The sequence below is a fragment of the Salmo salar genome, chromosome 01 (genome assembly GCF_965601325.2).
Source record: "Salmo salar chromosome 01, fSalSal1, whole genome shotgun sequence".
NCBI classification, from domain to species: domain Eukaryota; kingdom Metazoa; phylum Chordata; class Actinopteri; order Salmoniformes; family Salmonidae; genus Salmo; species Salmo salar.
The window spans coordinates 87017673-87036167 of record NC_138291.1 but is presented as its reverse complement, the minus strand read 5'-3'; the positions used below and the strand labels follow the sequence as shown (position 1 = coordinate 87036167).

The window sequence follows — 18495 nt, the reverse complement described above, 5'->3', positions numbered from 1 at the left end:
TGCATGTAGTGTCAGTGTGTGTTACTAGAGCTGATAGTTCCTGTCCGTGTTTACTGTCCGTCCAGAGTTTCTCTAACGACGAGGCGTCTCCAGAGCCGGTGGACTTGGTGCGTTTCTCTCCCATGCGCTCTCATCGTTACAGCATGCCTGTGGTACCACCAGGATACAGCAGCACCATGACCGCACGTACGTCTCCTAATACAGCCATCTATTAGATTATCATTAAACATGCATTTTCTTATCTTATTTTCTCCACTGTGTTTCAGTGCAGGTGTGATATTGCACCTGATCTCTTTCATTTCCTGTTTTCTTAACTCTTACTGGCCCTGATTTCACAGATAGCGTCTCTTTTGAATTATGATGATTGTGATCATGTCTTTTTTACCTTATTGCGTATAACATATAAGAGCTGTATGAGAGTGTCTGCTAAATGACTAAAATGTAAATGTCCTTGTTTTTGGTCATCCAGACCCCGGACACAGAGGTCTAGCCCCATGTCCTGCTGTCACCGCTGTGATGAGGAACCCAGTCTACACCGCCTGGAGCCATGATGTTCACACAAACCACAACTGTCCTCCTGCACCCACCTCAGGCAACCACTCACACTCTCACCCCAGGTAGATACCCCTCCTCAGTTCCAAGCCAATTCCAGGTATCCCAGGTCTGAATCAGTCCATGATTAGAAGGCAGTAATTAAAACATAAACTTAATGTCAACAATGTTCTTAATGGTCTAGATCTTACAATATAGCTCAACATAGACATGTCATAATTGGCTGCATGAATCTGATGACTGTGTTCTTCTCCTATAGTCCCCAGCACCAAGGTCGTCTGAGCCTGGATTTGAGCCACAAGCGGTCTGGTGACTTAACGTCAGATTCATCGCCCTGTAGCCAGACACCACACAGCACCAACTCCCTGCCCTCCAGTACCAGACTGGGTCAGTGAACGAACAAATTAATGAACAAGTGAACGAACAAATGAACGAATAAATGAATGAATAAATGATTGAATAGAAAATAAAATACTTTATTCAGTTGAAGATAATTAGATTTTTAAATTATGAGCACAGCAATCATTTACATTTTAGTCATTTAGCAGACGCTCTTATCAGAGTGACTTACAGAGGTGAGTGGATACATTTTAAACTTTCTTTTACTGGTTCCCCTTGGGATTCGAACCCACAACCCTGGAGTTGCATGCATCTACCAACTGAGCCACACGGGATCATACATGCAGTGCTTTTACTATCGTTACAATCAGTGTATGGTCTTTCATGGCATGAATGATATTAGATTTTCAATTGTCTTACCGCGCTAAGATAGAGGTAGTTATTACTGTTAGTCTGTATGTTACTACTGGTAACTCGCCTCCATCTGTTTATGTTCTTGACAGGTTCCTCTGGTAATTTACATTTCCGGCACGAGCGTATTAAAATCCCCCCTACTCGATACCCACGGTCTGTTGCAGGGTGTGGTAGAGGTAGGTTGTCTATGTCTCTTGCTGCTATTTACACTCCTCCGACAGTAAGCTTATTGAATTATGAATGTATGTATTGAATAGATTTTCAGGAATGTATTTGAAGGGATTCAATTAAAAAAGTAGCAGTTATTTACCTAGAAAGTACATGGGCAAATGGATTACCACACAGTAATAACCTGTGAGTAACTTAGTTTCTCCTCCCTCTCTTTTCTTCCACCATGTCACCCTCCTCTCGCCGTCCCCCCACCAGGGTCGTTGTCCCACTCAGAGTGCAGCTCTCTGTCCCACTCCACTCCTCCCATGTCCCCCGCCAATCTAGAGACAGCATCCTTTGCCAGCAGCCAATCACAGAGTTCTATCTCCACCAGCGCCACCCAGCCCAGGATATCAGTCAGCCCGGCTTTAATTGGGGACCGACGGAAGGACAGGTGCTAACATGCACGCACAAACGCACACACACAGCCACACGTGCGCGCATGCACACGCGCATCATCACACTAGAGTCCTACATGGGTCAGTTCTTTTGGAGCCACACCTGCCCCGTGCCGGCTACATCAATTCCGAGCCCCACCCATTACCCCACATCAGGACAGATTCTTCTCTGCAACCCGACCCACCCGCATAGCATTGTTTCGAGAGCTGATCTGTGACCTGCAAAATAATGTACATTTAATTGTTTTTATGACTCCAGAGTAGTAGGCTATTATTCCCCTTCCCTGCATTAATTAATTTGTCTGCATGTCTATTCAACATTTGAATAAAAGGAAACCAATATTTTATTTCCTTCATAATGCGATGCAGCACATTGACAAATCAAATCGACTTCTAATTAGCCTTCTTACCTAATGAAAGCCTATAGCCGACATACAAAACAATACCTCTACATTCAATATGTTTTCAGATAATCAAATCGTTTCATTGAAACTTAAATGAACAATTCCCAGAATCTAATATAGCCTACAAAAATACATGCATTTAGTTGGCTATACTCAATCTTTCACCAGCTGCATCCGTTTAAACTTTATATGATCTGTGTGTGTATGGTCTAAATGAACAAACTGATAATGAACAGAATTATTGGAAACAAATACCTTCTGGGCACTTTTTGCAGGCTGTGTAAGCTACCCATCTACCCGGTTGCTCTCCTTGTGTACAGTGACTCCAAAATCCTTCCTAACCAGCACCTGTTTCCACAATGGTGTATTCCACCATCATAACCTATCTTCTTATTTATCTGGTTACATTAGCCATTTTCAAGTGAGCTAGGCTAGCTAGGGAAAGAAAACATGTCAATGTATTGTCACGTGGGGTAGCGGGACGGAACATAGCTCTGCACGTGGACAAATTAGAATGTTTCAGCACCGCACAAAGAGACAGTCCCTGCTCTACACGCTCTCACTGCGTGGCTGGTAGCCTACTGCCTGCCTCACCACTCACAGAATGGAATTCACAACACAATGCAACACAACAAGCTCCTGGGTTTGTAAAAAATCTATATATTTTGATTTAAGACCTTTCCGACCCGCAATATAATTGTTCTGAACCGCGAGCCAACCCACGGGTTGAAAGAATGTTTTCGCTCTAACCGCCAGGGGATTGTTTTGCGGGTCACCCGCGGGGAAGCGTGGGTTTCTGACCCGATGCAGGACTCTAAAACACACACACACACACACACACACACACACACACACACACACACACACACACACACACACACACACACACACACACACACCCTGCTTTGAGGTACCATCCCCCATCACGTTGACTGTTACCTGTTGCCTCATTAGTCAATGGAACATGTTGATATATACATCCCATCTGTCTCTCTTCTGTTTGTCTTTGTCTCTCGTCTGTCTGTCTGTGAGTTGATGCTGATCTAGTGTTAGTGATGCAGTAAACATCACTGTCTGGAAGCTGTGTCCCACGTCGTGTGTGGCAGGCACGGCTCCATCTTCTATCACTTTATCTGTAAACTGTCTTTTCTTCCCCCTTGTCTATCTGGAGCTCTCTCTGAATATTACCTGCATCCTCTTCTTTCTGTGTGATTTTACTCTTCGCTCCCTTTCCCTTTCTTGCTTTCCCCCCTTTGCCTCATCACTCTTTTTCCGTCTTCCCCTCTTTCTTCTCTTCCCTCTTTTCCCCTTTCCCTCTGTTCCTCTCCTCTCCTTGCCCTCTTTCCCTCTCTTCACCCTCTCTGTGGGATTTTCTTCCCTGTATTTCCCCCTTTCCCTCTCTTTCCCTGTCTTTCCCTCTCTTTCCCTGTCTTTCCTTCTCTTCTGTCTTTCCCTGTCTTTCCTTCTCTTCCCTGTCTTTCCCCCTTTCCCTCTCTTTCCCTGTCTTTCCCTCTCTTTCCCTGTCTTTCCCTCTCTTTCCCTGTCTTTCCTTCTCTTCCCTGTCTTTCCCTCTCTTTCCCTGTCTTTCCTTCTCTTCCCTGTCTTTCCCTCTCTTTCCCTGTCTTTCCTTCTCTTCCCTGTCTTTCCTTCTCTTCCCTGTCTTTCCTTCTCTTCCCTGTCTTTCCCTCTCTTTCCCTGTCTTTCCCTCTCTTTCCCTGTCTTTCCCTCTCTTTCCCTGTCTTTCCTTCTCTTTCCCTGTCTTTCCCTCTCTTTCCCTGTCTTTCCTTCTCTTTCCCTGTCTTCTTCTCTCCCTGTCTTTCCTACTCTTTCCCTGTCTTTCCCTCTTACCCTGTCTTTCCCCCTCTTTCCCTCTCCTCCCTATCCCATCTCTCTTCCCTCCCTCGCTTCATCTCTGTTCTAGATATCTGTTCTATAACAGATCCTTTCTCCACCTGCCTCTGACTGTTAGGCCCAGGTTCTCCTCATTACGGAGCTTGAGGTTTGTTCTACACTAGTCAGGCACGCAGAAATGGGTGCCTCTTGAGTCTTGATTTTTCTAACACTGTTAAAGTACCTGCCTGTTTTATTTGTAATGCTTTAAGTAATATGGCTCAATTGATGACAGGAAGCATATAAGAATAAGGGGAAAAGCAATCAGTGTGCTTAAACTCCCCGAATTGTAAATTCTATGTAAATTCCCATGAATTCCAAAAAGTATTTTGTGCCACTTTGAAACTTCCTGGAATTTTGCAACGCTAATCCTTTGCATTTGAGAAGTCCTTAGTGAGTTGTTGAGACTAAGCTATAACATAAGAGAAAATACACATTATATTCCTTTAAAGTGTCTTCAGTGCTTTTCACTAGTTCCTTAAAATTGCATGTCGATGCTGTTGAATTTTGTCTGATCGCATGATTGGAACATGATCTGGAGCCTGGCTGGAACATCCTTTGTATGCGCAGCTTATGTTGTGTTGTGAAATGCTTTAACAGAAGGAGGCATTCACATTCAGGCTAGTCAGTACTTTCCCTTATCATTTTCATTGGCCTTTGATATTTAGTATTATTTCAAAATTGTGCCAAAGTAAAACCACTTCTTGCATGAGGATGTTTTAACGGGATGGGTTGTGTGTGTGTGTGTGGTGTCATCTACAGTATGACGCTAAGTCAGTATTAGGTTTTGTAATGTTCTTCTTTCTGTTGGTCTCCTAAAAGGCCCTATCTGGAGGAGCCCCGTAACGTGACGGTACAGAAGGGGGCAGAACCGCTGGGCATCTCCATAGTGAGTGGGGAGAATGGGGGTGTGTTCGTGTCCAAGGTGACGGCAGGAAGCATTGCACACCAAGCGCGGCTGGAGTACGGGGACCAACTGCTGGAGGTATGTTTTCCTCACCTACTTTTTGGGTCATAGTCCCGTGTAGCTCAGTTAGTAGATCATTGGGCTTGCAACGCCAGGGTTGTTGGTTCAATTCCCACCGGGGACCAGTATGAAAATGTATGCTCTCACTACTGTAAGTCACTCTGGATAAGAGTGTCTGCTAAATGACTAAAATGTAAGAAAGTCATGATGGTAACCATCATGTTTTATTTTTGTATAGTAATTTCAGAAAACGTCCATAATATATCTGCAGTAATAATGAAATGATAGGGTTTCACAATGTTAAAAAAAAAAAAAATTTTTTTTTTTTGTCCACACAAAATTGCATAATGATGGTTCAGTCTTCCTATTGGTCAACGAAAGCCGGACCGGCTCTTATTGTTAAATTGGCAGGGTGCACCCCCCCACCCACCACGCTATTCCTTCAGCGTCACTCCCACAAGCAGAATCATCAATGGCAGAAATCGCCCTGCCATTACCTGGTTGTTAGAATTCTATAATGTTTGCCTAATTTCAGTTTATGTGACAAAACAAGCAATTCATTGTGTACAGCATCATTGTACCATTTAAATCGCTATGAAATATAGGTTTTAATTTTGTATTGTCACCTGCAGCGGTGGCATTTCGCTACACCTGCGACCGATACATTTGATATAAAATATGTTGTTTTACAGGGTCAGCCATAGCAGTACGGCGCCCCTGGAGCAAATAAGGGTGAAGTGCCTTGCTCAAGGGCACATCGACAGATCTTTCATCTTGTCAGCTCTGGTATTCAAACCAGCAACCTTTCGGTTACTGGCACAACGCTCTAACCGCTAGGCTACCCAAATATTTTTTAAATAATGAAAAATATAGTATTTTCAGCTGTTTAGAGCTGGTGGATGATACTGTAAGTAAAGGACTCAAGCGCGAGTGGTTTCCACTAGATTCCACAGCCACAGAGTCTCTACCGTGTTGTGGGGAAACGGGATGGGGGGAGGGGCAGAGTTGTTTATTTTCAGCCTAAGTGTTCACCTAGCTTCCACATGGCTGAAACATTCTACATGTAGCACCTTTAACTCAAAAAACATGTTTAAATGCTATTTACCCACATTCTCAAACTTAATCTTACTCTCTCTCACCTTTCTCTCTCTCTCTCTCTCTCTCTCTCTCTCTCTCTCTCTCTCTCTCTCTCTCTCTCTCTCTCCTCTCTCTCTATTCTATTCTATTCTATTCAATTCAATTCAATTCAATTCAAGGGGCTTTATTGGCATGGGAAACATGTGTTAACATTGCCAAAGCAAGTGAGGTAGATAATATACAAATGTGAAATAAACAATAAAAATTAAATTTCTCTCTTTCTGTCTCTTTCTCTCATCCCTCTCGCTCATCCCTCCCTCACACACTCACTCACTCAAACTGTTGTTGTTCTTTCAGTTTAATGGGATCAACTTGCGGAACGCCAACGAGCAGCAGGCGAGGCTTGTGATTGGTCAGCAGTGTGACACCATCACCATCCTGGCTCAGTACAACCCACACATGTTCCAGCTGGGAAACCACTCTCGCTCCAGGTAAGGGCACACACACACACACACACACACACACACACACACACACACACACACAGAGCTGGGAAACCTCTCTCGCTCCAGGTAATAGGAGACTGATTTTGATGACATTCTCTTCAGTTCTCGTATGGAGTCCATCAGTGGTCAGCCAACCCCCCAGCTCAGCGGAGCCACCACTCCAGACAATCACTCCGTCATCGACACCTTGAGTGAGCAAGACGAAGGGACCATGACACCACCTTCTAAACAGACCACCCCAGCCACCAGCCCTCACAGCTCCTTCAGGTACAGGATAACTCAGGTGGTCATAATATTGTAGAAATACATCAAATAAACAGCAGCTGTAGCATTCTGTTCCTTGGTGTTAGTTATTAATATGTATGGAACAAAGCATGGCCAAATTATTAAGTGGAAAGTGGTCATCGGGGTTTAAGTCAATTCCATTCATATTCAGTCAATGCAGGAAGTTGGAATTTGAGTTACGTTCCTGAATTGACCGAATTGAAATGATGGTAATTGGGTTGCCAGATAGACTCTGACTATGGGAGGCATATCCGTCTCTGTCCAGGCTATCCTCTCCAGGTGCAGGCTCTCGCAGGGCCCCAGAGGTGAGGCTGGTGCGGCTGAAGAAGCCCCAAGGAGAGCTGGGGGTGCAGCTCTGTGGAGGGAACCTGTATGGTATATATGTAGAGAGTCTGGAGGACGACAGCCCTGCCAAGTGTCCCGACGGACTGGTGCCTGGAGACCAAATACTGGAGGTACAGTATACAGCCGTATAGTATTGTATGGTGTAGTATAGAGGTAACCTGTATGGTACATATGTAGAGAGTTTGACAGGTATACATACAGACTTCCTGGGCCATGTGTAGCCCTGAAGTAGAGGCAGAGTTACTCCAACACATACCTTTTTATTTGCTAGCTACCTATTCCATTTTTTATGTACAGTTAATTTGATGTTAGCAAACTATTCAGTGATTCACAAACATTTTGTATTATTACTTTGCTCAATATTGAATGGATGTTTTTCAACAGTACAATGGTGTCAACATGAAGAATAAGACTGCGGAAGAGGCTTACCTGGAGATGTTGAAACCGGCTGAAACGGTCATGTTTAAAGTCCAACATCGTCTGGAGGAGCTCGCCATGCTCAAAGACTCACCAGGAGATGGTTTTTATATCAGGTACTAAAACTATGTTGTCACTCAGAAATGTTTTCATATCAGATTGCTGCACATATTTATTTTTGAAACATCACTTTCTACTGTAATCCTCTTCACGTATGGAGTCACATCGGGCCTGTAGTCAACATCTTACTACTGTAATCCTCTTCATGTATGGAGTCACATTGGGCCTGTAGTCAACATCTTACTACTGTAATCCTCTTCATGTATGGAGTCACATTGGGCCTGTAGTCAACATCTTACTACTGTAATCCTCTTCATGTATGGAGTCACATTGGGCCTGTAGTCAACATCTTACTACTGTAATCCTCTTCGTGTATGGAGTCACATTGGGCCTGTAGTCAACATCTTACTACTGTAATCCTCTTCACGTATGGAGTCACATTGGGCCTGTAGTCAACATCTTACTACTGTAATCCTCTTCATGTATGGAGTCACTTTGGGCCTGTAGTCAACATCTTACTACTGTAATCCTCTTCATGTATGGAGTCACATCGGGCCTGTAGTCAACATCTTACTACTGTAATCCTCTTCATGTATGGAGTCACATTGGGCCTGTAGTCAACATCTTACTACTGTAATCCTCTTCATGTATGGAGTCACTTTGGGCCTGTAGTCAACATCTTACTACTGTAATCCTCTTCGTGTATGGAGTCACATTGGGCCTGTAGTCAATATCTTACTACTGTAATCCTCTTCATGTATGGAGTCACATTGGGCCTGTAGTCAACATCCATCAGGTGCAAATAAACTGTACCTGGTTTTTACATGTCTATTCACTTTAACTGTACAATATCACTGCGTCCCCCGGAAAAGGATCTTTCCATTGTGTAAATGAACGTTAACCCATCTGTGTTCCTTCTCCTTTCAGAGCTCTTTATGAGCGAGTAGCAGAGATGGAGCTGGAGCTGAGTTTCAAGAAGGATGACATCCTGTACATTGAAGACACGCTACCAAAGGGCAACTTTGGCTTCTGGATGGCCTGGCAGTTAGATGAGAGCGCACGCAAGCTGGCACGAGGGCAGGTCCCCAGCAAATACATGTAAGTCATACTGTACCTGCCGTAAATAAACTTCAGGTAACAGTTATGTTGTCTGTTGAAATGTTGATACACAGAGATATTTAATGATTGCATTTGATTTTTGATGTGTGTATTTCTGCATTCTGCAGGGCTCATTTGTAAAAGAGACCTGGGTCTCAATATGACTCCCTGTTAAAATAAAGGTTAAAAAACACATGATAAGCCTTATTAAAATACTTTATTCATGCTTGTGCGTGCTTATAACATGTTTAAAAAGCATTATAAACTGGGTGGTTCAAGCGCTGAATTCTGATTGGCTGACAGCCATGGTATATCAGACCGTATACCACGGGTACGACAAAACATTTATTTTTACTGCTCTAATTACGTTGGTAACCAGTTTATAATAGCAATAAGGCACCTCAGGTATTGTTAATATACTACGGCTAAGGGTTGTATCCAGGTACTCCGCGTTCCGTCATCCATAAGAACAGCCCTTAGCCGTGGTATATTGGCCATATACCACACCTTCATAGGCCTTATTGCTTCATTCAAACCCGTTGTACTGTGTATTCCCCTGTGTTTTTCAGAATGGACCAGGAGTTCTACAGGAGACACAGCATGCCTGATATGAAGGATGAGAGCGGTACTGCCAGTAAGACCCTATCGGCTGCCGCTCGCAGGTCCTTCTTCCGCAGGAAACAGAAGCACAAACGCTCTGGGTCTAAAGACGGGAAGGACCTAGTGGACGCCATCAGCACTGACTCACTGCCCATCATGGAGGGTGAGGAAGGACCATTCAAACCTTGCTGTACTGTAAATGATAATCGTGGAACATGTAGATTCTTGATTCATCTCATGTATGGTCATGTGTGACTCAGTTGGTGACAGGGCTCTACAGTGCGACCATTTCACCCGCATATGCGCCTAAATATTTTGCCGTGCGACCTGGAGTTTAGTGTTAATTTAGTAACACCAGTGCACGAGGTTAAAAATCACCCAGAGGATAATTGTTGCAATGATTACTTCACTGTACTGCAGCCCCTGAGCACCATGGAGAATACACTGAGCACCATGGAGAATACACTGAGCACCATGGAGAATACACTGAGCACCATGGAGAATACACTGAGCACCATGGAGAATACACTGAGCACCATGGAGAATACACTGAGCACCATGGAGAATACACTGAGCACCATGGACAATACACTGAGCACCATGGACAATACACTGAGCACCATGGAGAATACACTGAGCACCATGGAGAATACACTGAGCACCATGGAGAATACACTGAGCACCATGGAGAATACACTGAGCACCATGGAGAATACACTGAGCACCATGGAGAATACACTGAGCACCATGGAGAATACACTGAGCACCATGGAGAATACACTGAGCACCATGGACAATACACTGAGCACCATGGAGAATACACTGAGCACCATGGAGAATACACTGAGCACCATGGAGAATACACTGAGCACCATGGAGAATACACTGAGCACCATGGAGAATACACTGAGCACCATGGACAATACACTGAGCACCATGGAGAATACACTGAGCACCATGGAGAATACACTGAGCACCATGGACAATACACTGAGCACCATGGACAATACACTGAGCACCATGGACAATACACTGAGCACCATGGACAATACACTGAGCACCATGGAGAATACACTGAGCACCATGGAGAATACACTGAGCACCATGGAGAATACACTGAGCACCATGGGAATACACTGAGCGCAGATTCATGACTGGCATGTTTGGACCATTACAACAAAGAAATCGGCTTGATACCTCAAATATTTCTCATTGTGCTCCTACTTTTCTTTGTGTGCTCCTACATTTTGTTCAACTTAGGCGCACACTCGCTGCTTGTAAAAAAAAAAAAATGAAAGGTCAGCGTAGAGCCCTGGGTAAGAGCACAGCTCTCGCAACACCAAGGTTTCCTGGTCCATTCCAACACGGTTCACATTCCCCATAATGTATGCACTTGCTTTGTACTGTAAGTTACTTTGGATAAAAGTGCCTCAAGTGGCATATGCTATTATTCATGTAGGTGCAAAGCTAGTTTTCCACTGCAGTGTTCATGATCTCTGTTTTGACACAGTGCTATAATGTCTAACTACCAGAGTGTCCAGGAGGTGGAGTGATCCATTCCCAGACCTGTGCTGGTTCTGGGGTTAGGGTTAGGGTATCATGTACATACACACTGTAGTTTTACATAATTCTGCTGATGGTTCTGTGTGTTGTCTATCTACCAGATGGTGTGAGCCTGGCCTACCAGAGGGTCCAGAAGGTAGAGTGTTCCAGCCCCAGACCAGTGCTGGTTCTGGGGCCCCTAGTGGAGGCTAACAAGGACATGCTGGTGAAGGAGGCCCCCGGGAGGTTCTGTCGGTGCCTACCTGGTGGGTTGTTATGTTGTGATAATGCTTTGTCATGTTATAACAGTGCTGTCATGTTATGATAATGCTATTTCATGTTAGAACATCGCTATGTCATGTTATAACAGTGCTATGCCATGTTATGATAATGCTATGTCATGCTATAACAGTGCTATGTCATGTTATGATAATGCTATGTCATGTTATGACAGGATTGTAAGTAAATTCAAATAAGTAAATTGATTGTCAATTATCATGTGTTATTTTATACAGACTCATGAAATACTGAAATGTGATTATTTTGTCTGTCCATTCAGAGGTGATGAAGGCATCTCAGCAGGCGATAGAACGAGGGGTGAAGGACTGCGTCTTCATCGACTTCAAACGAAGGAGCGGCCATTTTGATGTCACAACTGTTGCTTCCATCAAGGAAATCACAGAGAAGGTATATTTAGTTTATTTATTATTATTTATTTGCAGTTTAGTCTTATTGAGATAAAAACATATTTAGGAGAGAAACCAGTTCAGCATATTTTGTACATGTTACGGCTGTCGTAGAGAGGGGACCAAAGCGCAGCGTGGTAAGTGTTCATACTTTATTATAGATAACGAAACACTTAAACAAAAGAAACAACACGAAAGCCAACAGTTCTGTCAGGTCACTGAATAACAAAAAAGAAAATAACTACCCACAAAACACAGGTGGGAAAAGGCTGCCTAAGTATGGTTCCCAATCAGAGACAACGATAGACAGCTGCCTCTGATTGGAAACCATACCTGGCCAAAACATAGAAATATAAATACATAGAATGCCCACCCCATATCACACCCTGACCTAACTAAACAGAGAAAAACCGCTCTCTCAGGTCAGGGCGTGACAGTACATAGACAGGACTAGTAAATATCTGAATTAATACATGACAGCTGCCATCCCATATCGTAACAGTGTGTATGTTATGTACAGTGTGACAAAACCTAACGAAATGGCTGTTATGTTTTGTCAGTTGATCTAATGATATGTCATTTTGGAAACATTCTTTGCTGTGCTGTCATTTCTCATGCAAACCCAACTGGTTAGATTCTGTTGTTGTTTCTATTTTGAAGGATTGTCACTGTTTACTTGACATTGCACCCCACGCCATTGAACGGCTTCACAGCGTTCACATCTACCCAATCGTCATTTTCATTCGCTACAAAAATGCAAAGCAGATAAAGTGAGTACTAGCCCCCATTCTACTACAAATACTTATTTTTGTGTGCTGCATTTTGAGACAATGACCTAACACCACTGCTATCAGAGTCATCTGGCCAAGCTATCACAGCTGCTTTCCCTCATGGAGTTCCTCTATTGAAATGTGAAAGCTCATGGATCTCCTTTAGTCTTCTTTAAACAACTCTTTTTTTAACCAATAACAATGCTATCAATCAATCAACTGTATTTATAAAGCCCTTTTTACATCAGATCTTGTTACAAAGTGCTTATTCGGTAACTCTGCCGACACCACAAACAGCAAGCAAGCAAGCAGCAGCACATTACCTCATCTACTGCCACTTTCCAATATCCCTGCTGTTTTCACGGTTGACTTACAGAAGTCTATTATGTTTCATTGTATTTCAGTCTAGGTGCACTTTCATTACTATAACATTACAGAAATGATCTCCGATTCATTCCTATCACAGACACGTTCCAAAACAAATTCATCAAAGTCATCAAAATGTAATTAATCAGAAACGGCCCAAGCCGACACTCCTCTTGGGATAATTGTGATTCATTAGAGAAGATCTCTGGTTGGTATTTTCATTTGTAATCAGAGGGGAAGATTAAGTCTGCTGAACACACAGACATGCACACTCTCACACACAGACACAAACGCAGGCACAGACACGCCAGGGCTCAACGCTGACTTTTTTTACAAGGAGCACGTGTCTAAGTTGAAAAATGTAGGCGTGCACAAAGAAATTTAGGAGCACAATGAAAAATATTTGAGGTAATAAAGCTAGAATCCTTCATTTTTTTAGGCGCACTGTAGTGCCCTGCAGGCACTCACACTGTCTCACACATACTCGCACACATTCACAGAGACTAGTGCAGTGCGGCAGTGGACATGGAGAGGATCTGATTGAACTAAGCCTTCTCTGTCATCAACTGAGTGCCAGCTGTCCCTGGGATGGGAGGAGAGGCTGAGCCCAATAGCTCTGTGGTGGGCTGCGGGGGCGTCTAGCTGAGCTATCCCTGTGACTGAGAGGTTGAAACCTGGGCCTGTCTCTTCCAGCTTTGAGCTTTGTACTGGGGGCTGCTCGTCTCTGTCTCTGAGAGAGAGCGAGAGAGGCTGGAGGCTGGACCCTACAGTACACTCTCAGCTACTTGGCTAAGCCCTCGCTGCTCTTCACTCACTCCACACTACCAGCAACCAGTAGAGATCAATCATCTCATATAAACACGTGAATAATACAGTGAGGGAAAAACGTATTTGATCCCCAGCTGATTTTGTACGTTTGCCCACTGACAAAGAAATGATCAGTCTATAATTTTAATGGTAGGTTTATTTGAACAGTGAGAGACAGAATAACAACAACAAAAAATCCAGAAAAACGCATGTCAAAAATGTTATAAAATGATTTGCATTTTAATGAGAGAAATAAGTATTTGACCCCTCTGCAAAACATGACTTAGTACTTGGTGGCAAAACCCTTGTTGGCAATCACAGAGGTTAGACGTTTCTTGTAGTTGGCCACCAGGTTTGCACACGTCAGGAGGGATTTTGTCCCACTCCTCTTTGCAGATCTTCTCCAAGTCATTAAGGTTTCGAGGCTGACGTTTGGCAACTCGAACCTTCAGCTCCCTCCACAGATTTTTCTATGGGATTAAGGTCTGGAGACTGGCTAGGCCACTCCAGGACCTTAATGTGCTTCTTCTTGAGCCACTCCTTTGTTGCCTTGGCCGTGTGTTTTGGGTCATCGTCATGCTGGAATACCCATCCACGACCCATTTTCAATGCCCGGGCTGAGGGAAGGAGGCTCTCACCCAAGATTTGACGGTACATGCCCCCGTCCATCGTCCCTTTGATGCGGTGAAGTTGTCCTGTCCCCTTAGCAGAAAAACACCCCCAAAGCATAATGTTTCCACCTCCATGTTTGACGGTGGGGATGGGGTTCTTGGGGTCATAGGCAGCATTCCTCCTCCTCCTAACACGGCGAGTTGAGTTGATGCCAAAGAGCTCCATTTTGGTCTCATCTGACCACAACACTTTCACCCAGTTGTCCTCTGAATCATTCAGATGTTCATTGGCAAACTGCAGAGGGGCATGTATATGTGCTTTCTTGAGCAGGGGGACCTTGCGGGCGCTGCAGGATTTCAGTCCTTCACGGCGTAGTGTGTTACCAATTGTTTTCTTGGTGACTATGGTCCCAGCTACCTTGAGATCATTGACAAGATCCTCCCGTGTAGTTCTGGGCTGATTCCTCACCGTTCTCATGATCATTGCAACTCCACGAGGTGAGATCTTGCATGGAGCCCCAGGCCGAGGGAGATTGATAGTTCTTTTGTGTTTCTTCCATTTGCGAATAATCGCACCAACTGTTGTCACCTTCTCACCAAGCTGCTTGGCGATGGTCTTGTAGCCCATTCCGGCCTGTGTAGGTCTACAATCTTGTCCCTGACATCCTTGGAGTGCTCTTTGGTCTTCGCCATGGTGGAGAGTTTGGAATCTGATTGATTGATTGCTTCTGTGGACAGGTGTCTTTTTATTCAGGTAACAAGCTGAGATTAGGAGCACTCCCTTTAAGAGTGTGCTCCTAATCTCAGCTCGTTACCTGTATAAAAGACACCTGGGAGCCAGAAATCTTTCTGATTGAGAGGGGGTCAAATACTTATTTCCCTCATTAAAATGCAAATCAATTTATAACATTTTTTACATGCGTATTTCTGGATTTTTTTGTTTTTATTCTGTCTCTCACTGTTCAAATAAACCTACCATTAAAATTATAGACTGATCATTTCTTTGTCAGTGGGCAAACATACAAAATCAGCAGGGGATCAAATACTTTTTTCCCTCACTGTATGTCTATGGCAGATGCCTTTGAGAGTGAGCGAGAGAGAGAACCAAACCATGAACCACTCCCTGACTTTCTATCCGTTGGATGGTGTCATATAGTCAATATGTAGACTGTAGGCCAGGCAGGGAAAGGAAAACAGCAGGTCAGGTCAGGAGCAGACAGATCACAGACACGAGAAGCTCATTAACCCAGTTGTCACCCTGTGTGCCTGTTTTAAGTTTGACTGTACTTACCGCTCAGTTCGTACAGCACTATTACTCATCAAAACTGCAATTATAGTGAAGAGCAGAGACAGTCTTTCTTTTTTGTCATTGCTGTCATGTTGATTGGCTTCTATGCACTTAATTAGGGGTAATTTTGTTGCCATGCCACCACAGTCTCTGTGCGATATCAACTGTGTGCCATGTCACCTCTTTTTTTAATGAACTGAAATATTTGATATTTAATATGATTTTGTTCTTTCCTTCATTCAGAGAACAGAAGGATCCTCTATACTTGCGGGATAAAGTCTCTCAGAAACATTCCAAGGAGCAGTTTGAGATGGCACAGAAAACTGAACAGGAGTACAGCAAGGTCTTTACAGGTTAGTATTATGTTAATATCATATAATAACATTCAGTTTGTTGCTATGTGAGAAGGCCTGTCCTATGTACCTACAGTCTGGAGTCAGACTCCAGGCCTCATATTCATAAATTGTCTCAGAGTAGGAGTGCTGAACTAAGATCAGGTTTGCCTGTTGGTTCATAATGAGTAAAGTTACATAGACAGAACCGGACCAGATCTTCTACTCTGAGACAGTAATGGCCCAGATTTGACAACAGTTTTTTTTGTGTCGCAGGTATCGTCCAAGGAGGAAGCCTGTCCTACATTTGCACTCAGATCATGACTATAGTGGACCAAGAACAAAGTAAAGTCCTATGGATTCCTGACGGAGCTTTCTAGAAGGTTTGTAGGTGCTTCTATCTATGTAACACTTCAACCCTTAACAAGGAAGGTTTGGTATTATACACTTATCCACAGCTAAATGGTAAAAACTAGTCAACAATATCACATCACTGTTGTTATAATAATCAACTGTGAGGTTGCATCCCAAATAGCACCATATTCCCTATGTAGTGCACTACTTCCCCACTATATATAGGGAATAGGGTGCTATTTGGGATGCAATCTCTGATACACTCTCAACATAATAACACTTATCTGAAAGATGAAGATTCATATAGCACTGATTTTTCTCACACCCCACGAATAGAAGTAATAATCCCACAATAATGGTGATGTCATAGTGATGCTGTATACTTCAGACAGGCCTAGAGATTCGTTTACACTAGTATTTAATATTGTAATGCTTTTTTACTTGAATGTTTTTCCCTTAACTCCACTATGGTACTCCTTGACTCTTCCTGTTCCTATGGTTCTCAATCATATGTCAGAATAGAAGTTGATGCATGGAATAGAAAAAAAACACATTTTAGACTTGTCTCAGACCTGTTTGTGCTGTAGTTGTTATCAGGATGTCACAACGGATCTGGGATCAGTCTAGAAGACCATGTAATAACCATGATGAACTATAGCTATGGCAACAGGCTCAACATGGGTGCAGCAAGTTTTTCTTAACAGAATGGAATGAACCACTGTGTTCTCATCTTTATGTATGTTTTCTTTGTCATTTAAATTCTCTAATCCCAATCTAATAATGTTGGTTATGAACCTTCCTTTATAGCCTACAAATGTAGCAGTTAGTGACCAGAAATTATTGTGTATGTTGTATTTTTCCCCTCTGTTGTTTGTCATATAATTTACATATTTAAAGACAAAAATGTATGACAAATTTGCATGATTCTTTTTTTTATTTTTTAAGTTGATGTAAATGACAGACTTTGTCTTAATGTTTATTTTGTAATTCATGAATAAGCCACAGACGTTTGTTTTACAACCCACTTACTGTTCTCAATGCAAAATTCCAGGTTATATATGTTTCCTTCTGTATGTTGTGCCAAACTACACAAATTTGTTTTGCACCATTTATCCTTCAACCTAGTAATGCTTGAACACTAAGAAATTCAATAATACTTTACCGTAGGTACGATAGTTTCACCATGAGAAAATGTATGTGTTGTAGAGTTGTTCTAATGTTCCTAACATTTCATACATTTCCTAATGGGCATCTTTCTATTACCCGAAATGTAGAATTTAAAAAAGGGATATTTTATTTCTGATCTAGGGGTTTGAATGTACCAAACTAAAAGAGGATGAATTCATTGATTTCAGCATTATGATGAACTGGTAAATTACTTTTCCTTTTTTTTTCTATAATATTTCATCTTCTCATATTGGTTGAAACACGAAAGTAGACTATAGATATAACTTCACTTCTCAATGAAATTATATTATTTGTATCAAATGTTAAGAAAAATAAATACATGTGGGGAACGTTGTCCAATTGATTTGTTTTAATTGTAATTTACATTTACATTGTACCATTACACACAAACAAAAGCGTTCACCACAAGGCCAATTACCTCCTGAGACGAGGGACTCCGCTGAAACTCAGCACCTGCATATGTGAACTGGCACATTTGGAGCGTGTCAGGTATACACCATACACAGACATGCATATTTTTATCACAATTTTCTTAATTGACTGATAAAGATTTGTCTAGTTGTTTTTCTGGATGGTGTTATTGTCACGTCCTGACCAGTAAAAGGGGTTGTTTGTTATTATAGTTTGGTCAGGGCGTGGCAGGGGGTGTTTGTTTAGGGTGTTTCTGGGTTTTTTGGTTTATGTTAGTGTATTTCTATGTTCGTTCTAGGTTTTCTATTTCTATGTCTAGTTTATTGGTTTGACCTTCAATTGAAGCCAGCTGTTTCTCGTTGCCTCTAATTGAAGGTCCTATTCAATAGGGGTGTTTTGTCTATGGGATTTGTGGGTAGTTGTTCCAAGTGTAGCTGTGTGCCTCACAGGACTGTTTCTTCGTTGTTGTTTTGGTTAAGTGTTTATTTTGGTTTTCTTCGTAAATAAAGAAGATGAGTATTCACATTCCCGCTGCGCCTTGGTCCCATCCTTACGACGAACGTGACAGTTATTTGTGC

General features: G+C 42.7%; 1 protein-coding gene across 3 annotated transcripts in view; it reads left to right on the top strand.

The window, feature by feature from the left end:
• LOC106611651 (disks large homolog 5) overlaps nucleotides 1-17845 on the top strand; it is a 132257-nt gene extending 114412 nt beyond the window's left edge. For 2 of the 3 annotated variants that reach the window (XM_082977655.1, XM_014212109.3), the window contains exons 21-37: nucleotides 66-186; nucleotides 470-617; nucleotides 812-939; nucleotides 1395-1481; nucleotides 1732-1909; nucleotides 5030-5192; nucleotides 6609-6742; nucleotides 6860-7024; nucleotides 7308-7497; nucleotides 7772-7920; nucleotides 8792-8962; nucleotides 9532-9725; nucleotides 11227-11370; nucleotides 11664-11791; nucleotides 12451-12560; nucleotides 15876-15985; nucleotides 16241-17845. In XM_082977655.1, the coding sequence (XP_082833781.1) occupies nucleotides 66-186; nucleotides 470-617; nucleotides 812-939; nucleotides 1395-1481; nucleotides 1732-1909; nucleotides 5030-5192; nucleotides 6609-6742; nucleotides 6860-7024; nucleotides 7308-7497; nucleotides 7772-7920; nucleotides 8792-8962; nucleotides 9532-9725; nucleotides 11227-11370; nucleotides 11664-11791; nucleotides 12451-12560; nucleotides 15876-15985; nucleotides 16241-16344 (2424 nt within the window). In that variant the 3' untranslated portion in view covers nucleotides 16345-17845. The remainder of the gene's footprint in view (nucleotides 1-65; nucleotides 187-469; nucleotides 618-811; nucleotides 940-1394; nucleotides 1482-1731; nucleotides 1910-5029; nucleotides 5193-6608; nucleotides 6743-6859; nucleotides 7025-7307; nucleotides 7498-7771; nucleotides 7921-8791; nucleotides 8963-9531; nucleotides 9726-11226; nucleotides 11371-11663; nucleotides 11792-12450; nucleotides 12561-15875; nucleotides 15986-16240) is intronic. The other variant, XM_045723553.2, reaches the window with a different exon arrangement.
• The last annotated feature ends 650 nt before the right edge of the window (nucleotides 17846-18495 follow it).